This window comes from Stigmatopora nigra, chromosome 5 (genome assembly GCF_051989575.1).
Source record: "Stigmatopora nigra isolate UIUO_SnigA chromosome 5, RoL_Snig_1.1, whole genome shotgun sequence".
Lineage (NCBI taxonomy): Eukaryota > Metazoa > Chordata > Actinopteri > Syngnathiformes > Syngnathidae > Stigmatopora > Stigmatopora nigra.
Window position 1 is genome coordinate 13,887,751 of NC_135512.1, and position 19,003 is coordinate 13,906,753.

The following is a 19,003-nucleotide window of genomic DNA, read 5'->3' on the forward strand; positions in this document are numbered from 1 at the left end:
AAAATGGATGAAATACGAACGTTTCACTTTATGTTTTACCTTGAATCACCTCTTCTTTTTTATCCCCACTCGTTTGTTTGAAGTCATTCTTCCTGGAGGTGCCTTCATAGTGGATTATTACCATGGAGAATGTATAGTAACTTTATTTTTTTTTTTATAAGAATGGAATATTTATTGATCACTGCACTTAAAATATACTACTTAAATTCTATTTGCAGAAAAGAAACACTGATTAGCTGAAAGGCTAGGAAACGTACCTTTTTTTATATATCTAGCTACAAATATTGCTAGTGGGTATGTCTTGCTGCTTGATTATTGGTCTATTGAGGCCACACCCCATAAAATATTCCCTGAAATTGTTTTTAATGCCAGTGCCAAAAAGAATTTACATAAAGGGGGACTACATTAAATCTTCAGCCTTAAAATTTGTGGTGAAAGAATAAGTATTTAGTTGAGCCCATGAGGCCAGCATTCGATCCTCAGGAGCATTATTTGGTGGCCAACTTCAGTCTTTTCAACCATCTTTAGGGTGATTCTGCGTCTGCCATCTGTTTAAATCATTTTCCCTTTTTAACCCTCTTTGGCGTCCAGTGTAAGACATCTGGTCATCTATATGTCATGAGGCTGATTATACATGAGTTTTTTTTTTGTTTTTGTTTTTACTTAACCAAAGTAGACAATCCCAATTGTGGCTCTCCTTACTGCACTAACTGGATTTTTTATTCATATTATTTACTGTATTTTTGTAATGCAAAACAGACTTTCTCAGACTGCCTGGAGAATGTGATGTTTTTCTGTTGATTAAAATGTCTTGGTGTGCGAGAATGTCACTAAACACACTATAACCCAATAACATAGCTACCGATATTCCTTGATAGGAAATCTGTCCAATTCATCCTCCAATTACCGTGCATAATGGCTGCACACAGGTTCATTGTATGCAATGCATGTTTTGGACACCTCACCCCCGCTAGCCTGGGCTTTTAGCCTAGCAGTTACCATGATGTTGGCGCTGCGCAGAATGGGTTTGAGTCCCGACACACTAGAGGGGATGGAACGTGCCGCCCCCGGTGGAATGGTTCATGAGAATGTGGAATGTCAATTTTATTAAAACATGGAAGATTTGTTAGCACGTCAGCCTCACGGTTCAGAGTTCAAGGTTTCAAACCCAGGCTCCGGCCTTTCTATGTTGAGTTTGCATGTTCTTGCTGTGCCTCTGTAGGTTTTCCCTACTTACTGGCCAAAGTTAGCTGGGATAGGCTCCAGCACACTTGTAAGGATAAATATCACGGAAGATGAATGAATATCATGTCATATGGTTTGTTTTACTACTGATCATCGGCTCAAATTCTTTTATTGGTCGATTTGTTTCCACACTAAATAGCACTTTTAGCTTGCCCCACTTTGATGTCAAGGACACTTTGTGACACTGTATTAGAACCCTCTTCTTGGCCAAATGAGCACATGCTTATTGTATAAATTATATATGCCAATTCAATGTTTGATTGGATTTGGCGATCAGTTTTGCTCACTAGAGATGTGATGCACAAGTGACTTATTTTATTGCAACAGTAATCGCTTGAATGTATTCTTTTGCTGGCACGGCCGAACATGCACTCATTATTTATGGTGCAATTTTTTTTCTTTTAAACAGTCTGTTTTTCAGATGATCAAAGTTCATTGTGCAGTTGAGTAAATAAGTTACAGACTTTTTTGGTTGCATGTTTCTGAGGTAGTGCTCATCCATGATGCAGTATTGAGCAGTGTATAATTCATGCACAATTCCAGTGGGTACATACTGTTTTTTAAATTTTTTTTATGGAAAGCTAAATAAGAGCGTGCAAATGTTTATTTTTGTCTATGGCAGTGTATTGTCCCAGTGTTCATATTTCTGCTCAATATTGAAGATCTCATTTGCATGGCTAGTTGGGACTTCAACCTATAGAACGTCAATGTCTTGTGCATCTTTTTCCATTTCATCTGATTTTTGCTTTTAGGGATAAAGAGTTAGGGAACCAGTCAAAGTAGACACAAATGAAAATATTAATTGCATATTTTACCATAAAATATCATGGAGTTGGTGTATTTGTGTAGTGCAGATACAGTGCACTAGCTCCTCATTAATGTGTGCGTTTTTTTATATTTTTAATGCTAACAAATCAATCCATTTTATCATTGTGAGGGATTGTGTTGACGTATAAATAATGGAAAGATTTTTTTTTCATTATTTAGTGTCAAGATCGCTTACTCAAATTGCCAAACAGTTTGGGCTGTGTCAACAAATGTCCAAACAACTTTCAAACAAAATGCAATACAAATACACAGCATACTCGTGTGAAGTGAAAAAATTGTGTCAGTGTTTTTGATAAATTAACTGTTTGGACCTAGATTTTGTATTCATTTTCTAAACCTTTTTTTCTCCAGGTATGAACATAAATAGTTTTGAGTAGTTACATAGGTTTGAAGGTAAAATAATCTTGGAATTTGAGATTCCTGCCTACTGAAATCATTGTTTAAAACCACTTGTGGCCAATCTGTAATGATGTGTATGTATAGACAATGTCTTGTTGTTTATTTGAACTGTCTTACATTTTCAGGATATACCATTTTGACAAAAACAAAACCTTAGCCTATACTATGAATGATGTACATCGAGCCAGTGTATTATTTTCTCAGCCTATCAGCATGAGATTGGATTAAGATATATAGTGTCCTTCTTGCAAAGTAGTTACACATATGTATATTTGTAAACAAATGCCTTAAGTTGCTTCCTTTTGGAATACATGATAGTTTCATCTTTTCATTACCATTTTTTCTTGTGTTTCTATTTGGCCACCTGATCACAGGGCAAACATTTGTATATCTGTAGTGAGTGACTCCATCTGGGTGTTCTGTGAAAATGTACAAATACTTTTGTTAAACATTGACCAGACCGTCTGTGTTTTTGCACAAACTGCAGATGATCTGTCTTAGATCAACAGGCCTCCTAATAAAAATATATGCAAGATAGAATTGACAGGAATCCCTTTATTTTTGTTTTATGGCATGCAACTGCTTTAAAATGATTTTTTTTTTTGGTGGAAAAAAATCTGGTACATTGTTCACTTTTATATTTTCAAAGATTTTCAAATTTTGAGGGAAACAAACAAAAAAATACAGGCATAATTGATTTTTTAAAATTAACTCCTGTTTCATTAGAAACAACAACAGCCCAGAAAACAAAGATAGAACAAGATTCATTTGCCCATAGCAAGTATGTTCTCCTCTAGATTACAGTGATAGACAACCACAGAATCATAGAAATGTCCAATTTGGAATCATACCCTTTCTTAGTTTGTTTTAACATCGTTGCAGAACTGAAATATTCCTTTAACCCAGTTCAATATAAGGTGAAAGAGATTATAAAGCATGAGCTATGTTCCCTAGATGAAGCATTCATCCCAGAAGATCTTCATTAAGGAGAGGCTTGTGTGTGGGGGGCGGTGGTGTGTGGTCTACTGTTGGAATATCAGGATGGGCAAGGTGAAATTTCTTCCAGGGCTTGGATGGGCAGTGGAAGGGGTTTTCGTTGGCAGCAATGGGAGGCGTGCCAGTTGTGTCCTCCTCGGATGACACCTCTTTGTCTGTGACTAACGTTGGTGCTCGGGGAACTAATTCAGACCTGAAGGGAGTCCAGCCAGGAGGCAGGCGCCTTGACATTGGCTGAAATTCCATCATCTGCAGAAGAGTCAAAATTTGTGAAAATTAAGGCTTCACTTCCCTTGTTTCTGTTACACATTTGTCATTAGTAGCTAACAAACTATTGCTTGGTTCATCTTGCAGATCAATGGTAAGGTTATATATATATATATATATATATATATATATATATATATATATATATATATATATATATATATATATATATATATATATATATATATATATATATATATATATATATATATATATATATATATATATATATATATATATATATATATATATATATATATATATATATATATATATTACATTATTTATTTCATAATCGCCATACTAGGTATTATGAAATGTTTACTGATCTCTACTAATGGTATTTTTTTTCAGGGGTACAAGTTTATTTTGCTGTTAAAATAAATATATATTAGTCTTAGTCTGATCATATGCATCATTTGGTCGCATGAGGCAGCATGAGACATTCAATCAAGGCTAACTATTTTATAAGATGAAAATGACAAGAGGACATGAATTTACTCTTCTCATTCTTTTGAAAAACATGTCAAATCTATCTCTTCTCATTTTCTGAACCGCTTTATCCTCACTAGAGTCACGGGGGGTTCAGAAGCCTATGCCAGCTGACTTCAGGCCAGAGGCAGGAGAAACACCCTGAATTGGTGGCCAGCCAATCGCAGGACACAAGGAGACAAACAACCATTCACACTCACACAAATACCTAGGGGCAATTTAGAGTGTCCAATCAGCCTACCATGCATGTCTTTGGAATGTGGGAGGAAACCAGAGCACCAATGGACTGCCTTGGATTTGAACCCAGGACCCCAGAGTCCATTGTGAAGCTTAGGCGCTAACCACTCACCACCAGGCTGCCACGTCAAACCTGCCATATGTTGTAATTCACTGCTTTTCTCTTTTTATGCCATGATTAAAAAATGCTATTGTAATAGAGTTGTTATTGTGAGACATGTTCCACTAATACTAATTAACATTACAAATCTTTTTTAAGAACGTCCCCAATTTTCATTTAAACAGTTTTTTTTAAATACTATATAATAATCATTCATTCATTGCGATGGCAGCGGGTTGCTGAAGCCGATCCCACCTGAATTTGGGCGAAAGGCAGACCCTAGACTGGGAACCAGCCAGACATCGGGCACAGAGAAAGACAGACAACCGTTCACACTCATCATACAGTGGGAATTGAGCCTGCCCTATCTGAAGTCAGGCGAGCGAACCCCTACACATTCAGCCAGCCTAATATATAATATGTTGTCTATTATTATACACATAATATTGTTGTATGATATATTATTATTATTATTATTATGCAAGGAAGATGATTTTTAAAACCCCCAGACTAGAGGGATTGTGCGGTAACCTCAATCTCAGTTTGCAGAAGGTCCCCAATTTGTGGACTTCCTGTGTATGCTCCAGTTTTTTTTTTTTTTACCTAGGTCTACAATGTCTTGGGTGTCTTGTGTCTGTCTTGCTACTGCAACCAAGACATTTCCCAAATACAGGATTATATAAAGTTTCATTCTAAGCTATCTATACTGTTTATTATCTGTTTATTGTGGTTGTGAGTTAGGGTTACTTTTTTTTATTTGCTTAGAAACTTTTTTTTTGGTTTTTGTATTTTGTATGTTAATTACCGTATTTTCATGACTATAAGGCGCACTTAAAAGTCTACAATTTTCTCCAAAATAGACAGTGCGCCTTATATTCCAGTGCGCCTTATATATGGAAAAAACAAAAATAAAAAAAACACCACTGTTGGATATTAAAAAAAGACAAACGCCTGAACTCAAACAATACTGTTAAATATGCAGATGCCATCTTAGTTTACAGAATCTTCCATCATATAGCTCCTCCCCCACTGCAAGATTTTATACAAAAAAATCCAAAACATCAACAATGGCTGGCTCTAGAGGTGGCTGTGTAGTGAGTGCTTCATACCTCGAAGTCAATCGCAATTACCGTATTTTCACGACTATAAGGCGCACTTAAAAGTCTTACATTTTCTCCAAAATAGACAGTGCGCCTTATAATACAGTGCGCCTTATCATACAGTGCACCTTATAATACAGTGTGCCTTATAATACAGTGCACCTTATAATACAGTGCGCCTTATAATACAGTGCGCCTAATATGTGGAAAAATGTCATTCATTGAGGGTGCGCCTTATAATGCGGTGCGCCTTATAGTCGTGAAAATAAGGTATTTAAAATTTCAAGGATGGACGTAAAATGTCCTGCAATTCTGGAATGATTCAAAGGTGGATTGTGATTTTGTTATTGTAATCATAAGGGAGGGCCTACTGTAGGAAGGAGAGGACCGTCTTCACACTCTATGTTGGCCTGTGGGGGCACACGTCTCCAAGGTGCTACATCCACTGTGGAATTACAGTTAACAAACTCCTGTGCACACACACACAAGAGAGATAGCGCTTAACACATTTTCCGTACAAAACACACGACGCAGGTTAACTCTTGTGTTCATGTTTACCATTTCCTCATCATTATGCACACACAGGTCACTGAGTTCAGCGTGTTCAGCCTTGGCACAGATGGTCTTTCTCATGTCAAATCTCAATTTAAATCTGAAACCAGCAACCACCTATAAAGCAATTTGGGAAAACATGAGTAATTCTTTATTTTACTAAACCAACTAAAACACCTTTACCTGTCTTGTTGCGTGTTCAATGTTGTTAAGATTGAACAGGTGTGTTGAGTTGGAGATGGAGTTAAACTTTGAGATGGACACTGATAGAGGGACTTTAAGGTCCTCTGAGTTTTCATCAATCGCTGTCGGACAGCCCAGACAGGAAGCTCTTTCTGGCACAATAAAGTCATCTGGACAAAAAAAAGTAAGTGCAAATATGTATTAACATCATCCATCCATCCATTTTTTTTCACTTCTTACCTTCTTTAGTGTCAGGCCTATCCAAGCTAATTACAAACTAAATTATATACGATATCTCATCTCATTTTATAAACCTCTTTATCCTCACTAAGGTCGCAGGGGGTGCTGGAGCATATCCCTGCTGACTTCGGGTCAGACGCGGGGGATACCCTGAATTGGTGGCCAGCCAATCGCAGGGCACAAAAAGACAAGGAGATTTAATTCCTGACTGGCGACCAGTCTATGGTGTAGTCTGCATTTCATCTAAAGTTAGCTGGGTCAGGCTATAGCAACACTTTTGAGCATACACGGTATGGAATATGAATAAAAACATGCAAATTAGAGAAAAACGTAAATAAATATAAATTATTAGTCAAATAAAATTAATTTAAAAAAATGAAACTATGATAATAAAATCATTTCATTGTTTCCAGCCATTTCCGGTTAAAATCGATTGGAAATTGTTTCAGTGTGATTGAGAAGCAAAGAAGTGTATTCATTCATTTTCTGAAAAGTTTTATCCTCTATAGATAGGGTCACGAGGGGTGCTTGAGCCTGTCCCAGCTGACTCCGGACCAGAAGTGGGTTACACTGAATTGGTGGCAGGCCAATCACAGACAAACAACCATTCACTCTCAAACCTAGGGGCAAATTAGTTTGTCCAATCAGCTTACCATGCATGGCTTTGGAATGTGGCAGGAAACAGTAGTACCTAGAGAAAACCCACCCAGGCCCGGTGACAACATGCAAACTCCACACAGGTGGACAGACCTGGATTTGAACCCATGACCCCAGAGCTGTGAGCTGTGCTAACCACTTAAGCAGTTGGCTTTGTCTAAAAGTTTCGTATGTAACGAAAAACTGAGCCCAAAGTTGTACATTTTGAGCTTAAAAATGTGACTCCCAGTTAGAAAAATAGATTTTTGGGAAAACTGGGTCCCAAATTCAAAAATCGGGCATGGTAACATCCTAGAAACAAACATCTGCAATTTTTGTTCAAAACCACATTCAAAGTGGATGTGCAGTGTTGTTTCCATTTTGTCCGATGTTAACGGACAAACACACAAAAGCAAACACATACATTCTCAGAAATAATAATATGTATGTATATTATTTGGCTTTTGTGGTACTAATGAGTACAATTTTGGGCAAATATTTATCTTGAGATACGGCACATTTTGATATACGAGCATACAGCGGACACAAGAGGCTTTTTTTCTTTTAGACATTGCAAATGGCGGATCGATTGCTAATATGAGAGGATTATATACTACTTCTCGTTGGGAAATGGTCGTGCGTTATCCTATTGTGAGGACATTTGTGTGCATCATTTTCTGAAATTTTGAAGGGAATACAAAAGCAAACAACCCTTGGTAGGTTGCATCTAAAAGTCAGGATGGAGGCGGGGCAAATAGAGCCAACCCAGGAGGAAAAAAGGTATCTAAATTTAAGACAAAATTTCAATTAAGTTTAGTGTAAGGTTAGATTTTTGAGTGTGTCTGCATCATAATCCAAGTTTGTTTAAATTATTTTATGATATGTTACGAGCACGTCGTCCGCGAAATCCGTCTAATTTTAGTACTATTAAACATATTTTAGTACTATTAAACCACTAGTTATTTGTTACTTTGTTAATAGATGGCGAAGTAGACCAAATAAAATGTTTTTCCAATCCAATATCCTGTTTTGGGTGTTTTTTCAGGGGTTTGGAACAAATTAATTTGTTTTTAGTTCATTTCTATAGGAAACGAGTAAATTGACATACGAGCTCAGTCCGGAACGAATTAAGCTCGTATCTTGAGGTACCACTGTAGTTATATCCAGTGTATATATCGACCTTCCATGCAGCGAGTGCTGGTTCATTCGAAACCATTTGATTTTAAATGCCCTTTTATTTCCAAATAAACTATGTTGTGCTTGTTAATAATACATCCTCCACTTCTCATATGACAAGATACAATTCAAATATGAACTGAATGACTCACCAAGTGGACAGTCGGCCTGTTTAATGTCTATATCAGCGTCTTTTATGATGACTGTGGCATTGCATGAGATCGGAGCCTTTGGGAAGAAAAAAATTAAGAAGAGTTTGTTAATCCTAAATGTATAACAAAAGCTTTTAAGAGCCAAATTCATCCAACAGAAGTTCATGAAATTTGATTACGTTACGCCCATAAGGGTGATATTTGCAGTCTGTCCAAGGTTTCGGACTTCCTGCAAGACAGTCGCTTATCCTGCTGGAAAACTGCAGTGAATAGAAAGATTCGGAACCGTTCTCTGACTGGGAGAAAAAAAAACATACAGACGAGGACACATTGTTAAGTTGTTTGAGCTCAGAAATAGCTGATATATTTATTTTTCTGTTTTTTTAAAGCATGAATGACTATTGGAGGTTCTCTAAAGTAAAAGAGGAACCCCTACAAACTTCCCCCGGTGAGAGGAGCAAATGTAATGCAAAGATAATTTACAGTAGTTCAACAACATTTTGTAATACAGTGTTCCCCTGCTACTTCGCGGTTCAGCTATCGCGGACTCAGAGCTTCGCAGATGTTTTTTGGAAAAACAAAATATTAATATTACATTGAAACAACATATTTTACAGTTTTTTTTTTGTTATAACATGAATTTCACTCTCTCTACCCATATTCTATATGGTGTACTGTATACAGGGGGGTAAAAAAATAAAATGGAAAAAAAATGTATTTTTTTTTTGGAATTAAATTCAAATTAAGAAAGAATCCCTACTTCGCGGAAATGCACTTATCGCGGGTGGTCCCGGTCTCCATTAACCGCGATAAGCGAGGGAACACTGTATTCATAAACACCAAATTATTAAATCCATCACAATTCAATAAAACACCATGGATACATATTTACATTTACAGATCTTTAACCCCAATAGAGATTCAAATATATTTTTACTTATTATTTATAAATATTTATTTTATATTTTTCCAAAATGTTTGAATCATTATTTTGTATATATCCTATATATACAGTATAGGCATCATGGCATTACTATCCTAAAAAACAGTTGTGTTCGAAATGATCCATCGCCCAAAACATTTTATTTTATTTATAATTAGATGTATTTATGAATGAGATAAATCAATGTTACACTTGCTACAACACTACAAGGCAGTGGGAGTCTAATTTTGAATACAACTGTATATGTCAATTACAACATGAATGAAAAATTTCTATGAAGAACTGTGACTTATCAATATATTATGTCTTATGTAATAAATGATATGATAACATAATAGATTTCCTTTTGCAAAAAAAACAGGTTATGATGCACATAAGACTTTCCTTACCTTGGTGGCTTTCAATATCTGAAAGAGAGCCAATTTGTAGCTAGTGTTCAACTTTTCGTTGAAAAAGTGTAAGGCACCTGTAACCGCCTTCTCAACAGATGGATCATCGCAAAAAATGTGAACTCCAGGTTGGGGGTCCTTCAAAAGGAAAATATTGAAAGAGTAAAAAACTTAGAAGGAAAAGTATGCTTGGAAGAACAATGATAACATTTATAATAACATAACGAGAAAGGAAACAGACAATACTACTATTGAGAGGAACTTGAAAATATGATTTCTATTACTTCCCTAAGCACTGTGCTCTTACCAGGAAACATTTGTCCATTTCTTTATATATTCCTTATCTCATTTTCTTAACCATTTTATCCTCATTAGGATCGTCGGGGGGCCTTGAATTGGTGGTCAACTGATCGCAGGGCACAATGAGACGGACAACCATGCACACTTATACACTGACAATCTAGCTATGTCCACTCTTATTTGTTTTTCGTGTTTTACAGCCCCTCTATCTTTTTTTAAATTACATTTTAATATTTCTTAATATATTCCTTTTTACTTTACTTTGTACTTTATACATTTTACTTTAATGATGAGTGATGAGTATGTTAGTATGAGTACTGGTAACGGATGCAGTTTTTTATATGTATCGTATCTTGTGCATCAAATTTTTAAAGTCAATATGGCCCCCGGGCTGAAAAGTTTGCCCACCCCTGCGCTAGCCACTCGCGCCACCGAACCGCCCATATATTCCTTGTATGATTTTCTAAAATTTCAAGGTATGGCTCGGTTGGACTGATGAAATGGAGGTGAAGGGGATAAACACTACACTTACAAGAAATACAAACCATCTTGCCTTGTTATAGTAATAGCTATACTGGCCTAAAGTCTCCGTACACAGGTAAAAATGACCGGAAAAACACAAAATACTCTGTAATCAAATTTCTCTAAATGTTTACTTTTACCTAGATGCTGTTATTATCACAATGATCCATTTCCAAAACCTGATTCCTGCGTTGAGTAGGTTTTGTTCAATATCGAACAACACGAACACAGTCCTTCCCACTTTCGCGTCTTCCGGTCACCGGTCATTTGAATTTGCATTCATGCATTCATTCATTTTAATAAGAATGCCTAATTTTTTTAGGGTCACGGGTTCTAGAGGCTATCCCAGCTGACTTCAGGTAAAAAGCCAACGGCACCCCGAAATGGTTGCCAGTCAGTTGTAGTGCACACAGAGAAACACAACCATTCACACTCACAGTCACACTGGGACCGAGTGGGATTGGGATTTAAGATTTAGAGTTGCTGTCCTTTCCAGATGCAGCTTTATAAACGGAACCCCATAGTTGAGAGGGGAAAATATAAGATAGTGCCTGAAATCTGATGTTAATGTAGCCCAAGATGCTTCTGTGTCGGGGTCTCTCTTGGTTATAAAGATTCTGCCTCCGGTTTGAGCTTGTATGGTAAATTCTTCCTAGAATCATGTTCTTCAGGACTTACTTCCTCCTCCGACTCACTTTCAATTTTGTATTCAGACTCATCACATGCTCAAGTCTACTGTTTTCGATTTAGTCATATACTCTCTGCCAGAATTTTTGCTTTTTGTCATCCTTATGTCATTGGTTTCCACTATGCAGAGGCAAACTGTTACAAAAGCAATGTTTAATTGCATAATATTAATAGTTTTGGATCTGTGTGAGTCTTGATAATTAATTTTGAATACATGCAATGATTCAATTTGAGTGTTAAACTGACTTTGAAAAAACTTATAGGAAAATACTTTTTTTTTAATTAATGGCAGTGTATTTTGTACTATACATAAATGGCAGTAGCAGCAATTGTTGCATTTAGGTTAGCACGTCCGCTTCAGAATTAGAAAGTTTTTAAATTCTAGCTCTGGTCTTCCTTTGTTTGCTTGTTTGAAAGTACTTATATTTAATTCTTCACTCAAGTGAATGTGATAAAGCACAGAGCCGAGAATATATATTTAAAAAAGAGTTGGTCAGTATTGTGTGCCTATAGCTTTGGATACAGAGTGAACTGATAAGCAATAAGAAAAAAATAATAATAATTAAAAATAGGAATAAGGTCTGACCCCCCCTTGACCTTGATAACGTATCAAGGAATAGATGCACTATGAAGTTAGGGACTAATTCAATTCGTAATGCATTTTTTACAGCATAAATTCCATTTATTTCACCAGAGACAGGCTATATAATTTTTACTCTGTTGGCTTGCCTTCTGTGGGATTTAAATACTACTAATAATAATTGCTTACTACTTTAAAATGTATAATCCCCTAGTGAGTAATTAAGTTTGTAGGTGCATTGCTCATTTAAAAAATGCTAAAATGGCCTTACCTGGCTAAAAGCGAATCCCAACAGGACCATCAAACACAGACGCACTCCACTCCTCATTGTGCTCAGTTCTTCACCACTCTAAAAAAAAAAGGAGATAAAGACCAAGAATTTCAACCCCAGCTTTAAAAACTAGCTTGCATGTGCAAATCTATTTCAATCGGTGTAAAACAATCAATAAACTTGAAACTCTGCAATGAAAGAACGTGCTGCTCTTACAGTTCAAGGAGATTTACGGAGGGGTGCTGTTGATCCAATTCAACACGTCCCTGCAATGAACGATAGAGTGAAGCTTTCCTGAAAATGTAGGAGTTGAGAAGGATGATGACTCATGATCATCACACAGGCCAGCAGGGCAGGCAGAATACACAAGCACACCCACACGAACATATCCTGTGACAAGGAGAGTAAATGTTTGTTTGATTGTTTGACCTGTTCAGTTAAAAATCTGAGAGATGCAGTAGATGAGACACTCACTGCTATCACCAGTCACTTCACAAAAGTATCATCAACACACACTTTCTCGCTAATTAATTTGTAGTATTAACTAAGTATGGGTGGTAGAAAGGCAATTATATGTACATTTAGTTACTTAGTTAATACTACAAATCAATTAGCAAGAAAGTGTGTGTTGATGATATGTGTACATACTTTTGTGAAGTATATATAAAATAATATATATAAATAATAAGTAAAAATATATTTGAAACTCTCTGGCGAGGAAGGCAAATTATATATATATATATATATATATATATATATATATATATATATATATATATATATATATATATATATATATATATATATATATATATATATATATATATATATATATATATATATATATATATATATATATATATATATATATATATATATATATATATATATATATATATATATATATATATATATATATATATATATATATATATATATATATATATATATATATATATATATATATATATATATATATATATATATATATATATATATATATATATATATATATAGAGGGAGAGAGAGAGAGAGAGAGAGAGAGAAATATTCAAAGATATTCTTACTTATTATTTTTATAAATTATCTCATATTTTTCAAAATGTGTAAATAATTAATTTTTTTAACATTTATCCTATATACGGCATCCTACAAACAGTTGTGTTTGAAATGATCCATCTCCCAAAACATTTTATTTTATTAGATCAAATTAAATCTAGTAGCATCGACATGTGCATTTTTCTGTAATGCACTGATGTCCTTAGTTGATGTGTTTATGAATTATATATCAAATATACATATATTTTCCTTTATACCACCCATATATATATGGAAAACAAAAATGTAAATAAATAAATATATATATATATATATATATATATATATATATATATATATATATATATATATATATATATATATATATATATATATATATATATATATATATATATATATATATATATATATATATATATATATATATATATATATATATATATATATATATATATATATATATATATATATATATATATATATATATATATATATATATATATATATATATATATATATATATATATATATATATATATATATATATATATATATATATATATATATATATATATATATTTATATTGAAATCTCTGTTTTCCTGAAAGGGCACATTTCACTTATGTGTGTGGTTTGTGTGTTTAACGGGTACTTTGTCCTAGACGACCTTTGCCCTCCACCACTTTGATTTATCCAGTGCACTGAACTTCTCATGTAGTTGACATATTTTTAATCCATTTGTTGCTCACCATGTGCAGCTGACAAATTGACAACAATACATTATTATATTTAATTTGTCAATAGATTTGACAATCCAAGCCAGTATCACTTATAAATCACTTAAATATTTAGCTCTCCAGTTACCACTATTGTGATAGAGGTTTTTCATCCCTAATTGGTATACAGAATTTTTGTAATTTTTCTCAAAGATAATGAGTTCATTTTTGGCTGTTATATACCTAAACATGCTGAGTTGCTCAGTTAGGCCATGGATGTTTGGTTGGCCAGAAATATTCGGCATAATAGATGTGTCAGATCTGTCTGTGATATAATGAAAGTGAATAGACTGACCTTCATATAGCAACAAATTAAATGTCGAGAAGAATATTATATTGGCCCAAAGATGAGACAGTGATTTTTGCATTGAAATAAGATTGAAAAAGTGTCGGTCGTCTTGAATTGAGAGTCCAGATACCCATTCACAACGCTAGATGACGCCAGATATATTTTTAAGCAAATGCAGAGCACTGATGGTTAATGCAGTTATTGCAGTTGTTGTTTTATTTATCAATTTACATTTTAATAACCAGAAGCCATTCATGTACAAATGTGACTGCACTTTAGTCGACATATTTAAATGTTCAGATATTAAGATTTGATGGACAGTATTTGCATGATTTCAATGAGGCAAAATAACATGCTTTTGCTCTCGTATAGATTGTTATAACCAATATTTTGTTTTAGTCTTTTATTAAATTGACAAAAATGTGTTAGAATAGTTGGAGCAATATTTATTGGTTTAATGATATAAGCAGGGCGATTGGTTAGCGCCTCGGCCTCACGGTTCTGGGGTCGAGGGTTTGATTCCAGGTGGCACAAAACTCTAGAAACGCCAAGCATTTAAATCCTTTGTTAATTAGCCTCTCTCAATAGACAGTGTGGAGAGTTTGATGCTTCGATTTCAGGAAAGATTAATTTTTGTTGTGTTATAGTTAGGATCTTTCACTAGTATTCACATTTGCATACTTACATACATTAAACGTAACATTTAGAGCAGGTCAGATGAACTACTTCAAAAATATTTAACATTTAACTTCATGGAAAAATAAATTTTTACAAGGTGTTTAGGCCGAGTCACACACATTGTTCTACCCTTCTTTAAGACTTCCTCTTTGAGAAAGTCAGTGTGGTTGGTTGAGAAAAAAAAAACATAATGAGTAAGATGTTACCAGTGACGCAACATGACCACTAACATTGCATTATCTTATTATTTCTTTCTTTTAACATTTTAGAATGCACGGCAGCATATACACAGGCGTATGGTATTTGCTTTTCCTCACTTTTATCATTGCAGGTATGTTTAATATTTGAATTCTAAAGTAATGTGTTTAAAATGCCGTGTGCTTTGTCATTCATGAAAACAAATTGATTGACTCATACACTCATGCACATTTGAAGAGAGAATTTCATATACAATATCAATGTTATAACTCATTATTTGAATTGCTCTTCCTATTAACTACCTTTGAAGTATGTTTTTCTGTTATAACTGTGATCACACCATTGAATAGTACATAAGCTATGTATTGTGGCAAGGAAAATGAATAAGTGAAATTCTATCATGTGCTTTTCAAATTTTACAAACATTTGACAGATGGTTATTATTGATGTTTGCATTAATAGTTGTTTTGAGTAACCATACGGATTAATTTTATTCCCATTTTATTACCATTCAAAATCCAAAGTTGGCAGAATTAAGTATGAATAATTACTGTACATCCTTTTCATAAGGGCAATCCCTTGAATGCTTTAAAAATAGGCAACTGTTGCACCCTGCACTTTCATATTGCTTTAAACGCAGGGAGAAATAATCATACAGTGGTCAGTTGTTGTTGTCTTCAAACCAACTTTTACTGTAATGATTAAAAATCTCCCTTGCCTCAAACTATGTGCACCCAGACATTAATAATCAAACACCGATACATACTTTAACATATTACTCTTGCTATTTGGCTGAAGGCATCAATAATCGAACACTGATAACCATCCAATCCAAAACTAGTTTTAATCCCCAACATGCAATCATTTATAATTTAAACACTTTAGCATGTCACCCTCTATAGTTTAAAACTTACACACTTTAGCCTGTCACGCAACCATTATGAAAAAAAATATTATGGGTTTGTCACAAGTTTTGAAGTAATTTCTTAAATTGGAATCCAAAACTGGTCTCAATTTTTCTTTAGCATGTTGAAATTTTTTAATTGTTTCAGTTTGACCATTTTACTATGTTACTACATGCAAATAACCAGCCAAATCCTTTGGTAACACAATAGTAATCAAAAATACACATTGCAGTCATGCCTGTTTCTTTTATATTTTCTTTCATGTCAAGAAGTATTTTAATTTAGTTGACGTATTTCCTTTCATATTTATATATGTCCTGTCCTAACAACTGGCCCGCAGGGTAAGTGGTTAGTGCGTCGGCCTTGACCTGGGTTCGAATCCAGGTCGGTCCACCTGTGAGGAGTATGCATGTTCTACCCGGGCCTGCGTGGGTTTTCTCTGGGTATTCCGGTTTCCTCCCACATTCCAAAAACATGCATGGTAGGCTGATTGAACACTCTAAATTGCCCCTAGGTATAGGTGGGAGTGTAGACAGATGTCCGTCTCCTTGTGCCCTGCGATTGGCCGGGCACCGGTTCAGGGTGTCTCCTGCCTCTAGCCAGCTGGGATAGGCTCCAGCACCCCTGTGACCCTAATGAGGAAAAAGCGATTGAGAAAACGAATTGATTGAACTGTCCAAGCAAAACTAGCACGGAGCTAAAACTATAAATATTCATAATAATTTGTAAGTGATGGAGTTATGTTTATTTAGTACTTGGAAATGATGAATCGATCATTGCTGCCGCAAATGTTGGTGCTCACATCTACCAACCAGTCCTGCAGCCCTCAGAAGTCACCCCTCAGATAGGTATACACAAATATCTCCTCACTTCACTATTCACATTGTCTGTTCCAAATTTTTACAGTTTTTGCTCAAGGTTGGATTAAATTTCAAGTTTTGTCCCTGCCCTCTGGTTTTGAGCAGGAACCTACACTATGAAAAACCAAGAGGGAGTAATATGCATCAAAGCTACCATGGGAGTACAGTATATTATCACTATAAAAAAGGTAAAACGTCACTCACTTGAACCTCCCATTTCAGCGGGTTGGATCCCAGGTTCAGACCTTGCTGTGTGTCAGTCTCTCTCTGGGTTTGGGTGGGGTTTCTCCGGGTACTCTGGTTTTTCTCCCAAGTCCCAAAACAATGCATAGTAGGTTGGTTGAACAATCTAAATTGGCCCTAAGTATGACTGTGAGCATGTACGGTTGTTCGTCTCCTTGTGCCCTGCGATTGGGTGACCAATAATTCAGACTGTCCACTGCCTGGTCCACAAAGTTAGGCTCAAGCACCCCTCGTGGCCTTTGTGAGATTAAGTGGTACAAAAAAATGATTGACTGACTAACAATTCACTTCAATAGTTATACAACTCATTGAGACAATCTCGATAATCTAAAGTTTTTTCGTCAATAAACACACTCATGCACTGACATTAGATGGCGTGTTTGAATCTTTCCACAGATATTTGGCAATAGGCTAATACAGAGTCACTTAAGAATAGTTAAATTTGCTTTTAGCCGTTGCAGTTGTGTTTACATTCCTGACTGGTTAGTGCTTAACTTCAGAATGCATGATAGTCTTGAGATTTTAAGTGGTTTGTATGTGCTCTTTTGTATAAAACCCCAATAGATGTCAATATTCAAATGGATTCATATATATTATCATTTTGATATTTATCTAGAAAAGTTGGTTTTTCAACTTGGACCCTCTTAAGATTCTGGCAAGTGGAACCTGCCATTGGCAATCAGCTGTTTTATCTCTCACACTAGCTGACAATTCTGCTACTTTGCAGTTCACCTTCAAAAAGGTACGTCACAAACATTTTTGTAATTGTATAGAACACAGAAATGTAAACCGTGGGATGACTGAGGTACTTTTTGTCTTCTCTTTTCAGGAAAAGAATCAATATTATGTCAATGGGCTGACAGCTTCTTTGTCTCCTCAGCCTGTTTGCTTTGCATGTCCCAGTAAGACCAAAAAGAAATGTTGCTTGATGTCACTGTTGGAAAAGGTAGACCAAGTTTCTTTCTTGTTCTTCTACAGATAAGACTTATTTGAGTTCAGTGTCACATGGAAAGCTGTTTGCAGCATCATATGGCCGAAGCTTTAGGTGCAAATCTGCAAATGTGTTGTTGGCATCGCAAGAAATGAGTATTAAATTGGTATCTCTCCAGATGCAGGCATTTAATGTCCCCAATGGAGCTTTTGGAGAAGGTGAATGAGCTTCTATTTGCCTGACACTCATATATTAAAAAAACAACAACTGTTTTTCTTTTTTGAAAAATCTTTTTCAGGGGAAGAATGTTTGGCAGATTATAAAAAGAGGATGATCCATATTATCCTCTGGGCTGTCGTATTTGGCTTGTTGATGATTGCAATGGTGACGTTCTTATTGGTTAAAGAACATCGTTCACATGGTTACCAAAGACTCTGAACTCTTGCTAAAACTAAACCCAAATAAAAAGATGTTTTTCCATTGTAATATCCAATTTTTTTGTTTTCGTTTTCAGAAGGTGGGAACGGATGAATTTCTCATCTCATTTTCTGAACCGTTTTATCATCACGAGGGTCGCCGTGGGTGCTGGAGCCTATCCCAGCTGACATCAGGCCACAGTCAGGGGACTGCCTGAATTAGTGGCCAGCCAATCGTATGGCATAAGTGTCTTTGGAATTTGGGAGGAAACCAGCGTACCCAGAGAAAACCCACGCAGGCCCGGTTAGAACATGCATACTCCTCACAGGTGGACTGACCTGGATTCGAACCC

The 19,003-nt window shown here is 35.3% G+C and overlaps 2 protein-coding genes across 2 annotated transcripts; one reads left to right on the forward strand and one right to left on the reverse strand.

Moving 5' to 3' along the window:
- Window positions 1-3,007: 3,007 nt before the first annotated feature.
- kng1 (kininogen 1) lies at window positions 3,008-12,639 on the reverse strand. The gene is made up of 9 exons (XM_077717598.1): window positions 12,512-12,639; window positions 12,296-12,373; window positions 9,936-10,073; window positions 8,783-8,899; window positions 8,604-8,679; window positions 6,400-6,569; window positions 6,223-6,333; window positions 6,036-6,134; window positions 3,008-3,717 (listed from the first exon to the last, which is right to left on the reverse strand). The coding sequence occupies exons 2-9, from the start codon at window positions 12,350-12,352 to the stop codon at window positions 3,436-3,438; spliced, it is 1,050 nt and encodes a 349-aa protein (XP_077573724.1). The 5' UTR covers window positions 12,353-12,373; window positions 12,512-12,639; the 3' UTR covers window positions 3,008-3,435.
- Window positions 12,640-15,367: 2,728 nt separating this feature from the next.
- Window positions 15,368-18,672, forward strand: lamp3 (lysosomal associated membrane protein 3). Its single transcript, XM_077717924.1, has 7 exons — window positions 15,368-15,428; window positions 16,953-17,048; window positions 17,166-17,248; window positions 17,920-18,045; window positions 18,133-18,205; window positions 18,282-18,452; window positions 18,533-18,672. Exons 1-7 carry the CDS (start codon window positions 15,368-15,370, stop codon window positions 18,670-18,672), a joined length of 750 nt encoding a protein of 249 aa, XP_077574050.1.
- The last annotated feature ends 331 nt before the right edge of the window (window positions 18,673-19,003 follow it).

What these genes read in the sequence shown, in the direction of transcription:
- lamp3 (XM_077717924.1), top strand. Translation starts at nt 15,368, where the DNA reads ATGCACGGCAGCATATACACAGGCGTATGGTATTTGCTTTTCCTCACT. An exon ending in TGCAGTTCACCTTCAAAAAG is followed by an intron (nt 18,046 to 18,132) that starts GTACGTCACAAA and finishes TTCTCTTTTCAG; the next exon opens with GAAAAGAATCAATATTATGT. An exon ending in TGTTTGCTTTGCATGTCCCA is followed by an intron (nt 18,206 to 18,281) that starts GTAAGACCAAAA and finishes GTTCTTCTACAG; the next exon opens with ATAAGACTTATTTGAGTTCA.
- kng1 (XM_077717598.1), bottom strand. Translation starts at nt 12,352, where the DNA reads ATGAGGAGTGGAGTGCGTCTGTGTTTGATGGTCCTGTTGGGATTCGCT. An exon ending in TGGGATTCGCTTTTAGCCAG is followed by an intron (nt 10,074 to 12,295) that starts GTAAGGCCATTT and finishes TTCCTTTTGAAG; the next exon opens with GACCCCCAACCTGGAGTTCA. An exon ending in AGATATTGAAAGCCACCAAG is followed by an intron (nt 8,900 to 9,935) that starts GTAAGGAAAGTC and finishes TTTTTCTCCCAG; the next exon opens with TCAGAGAACGGTTCCGAATC.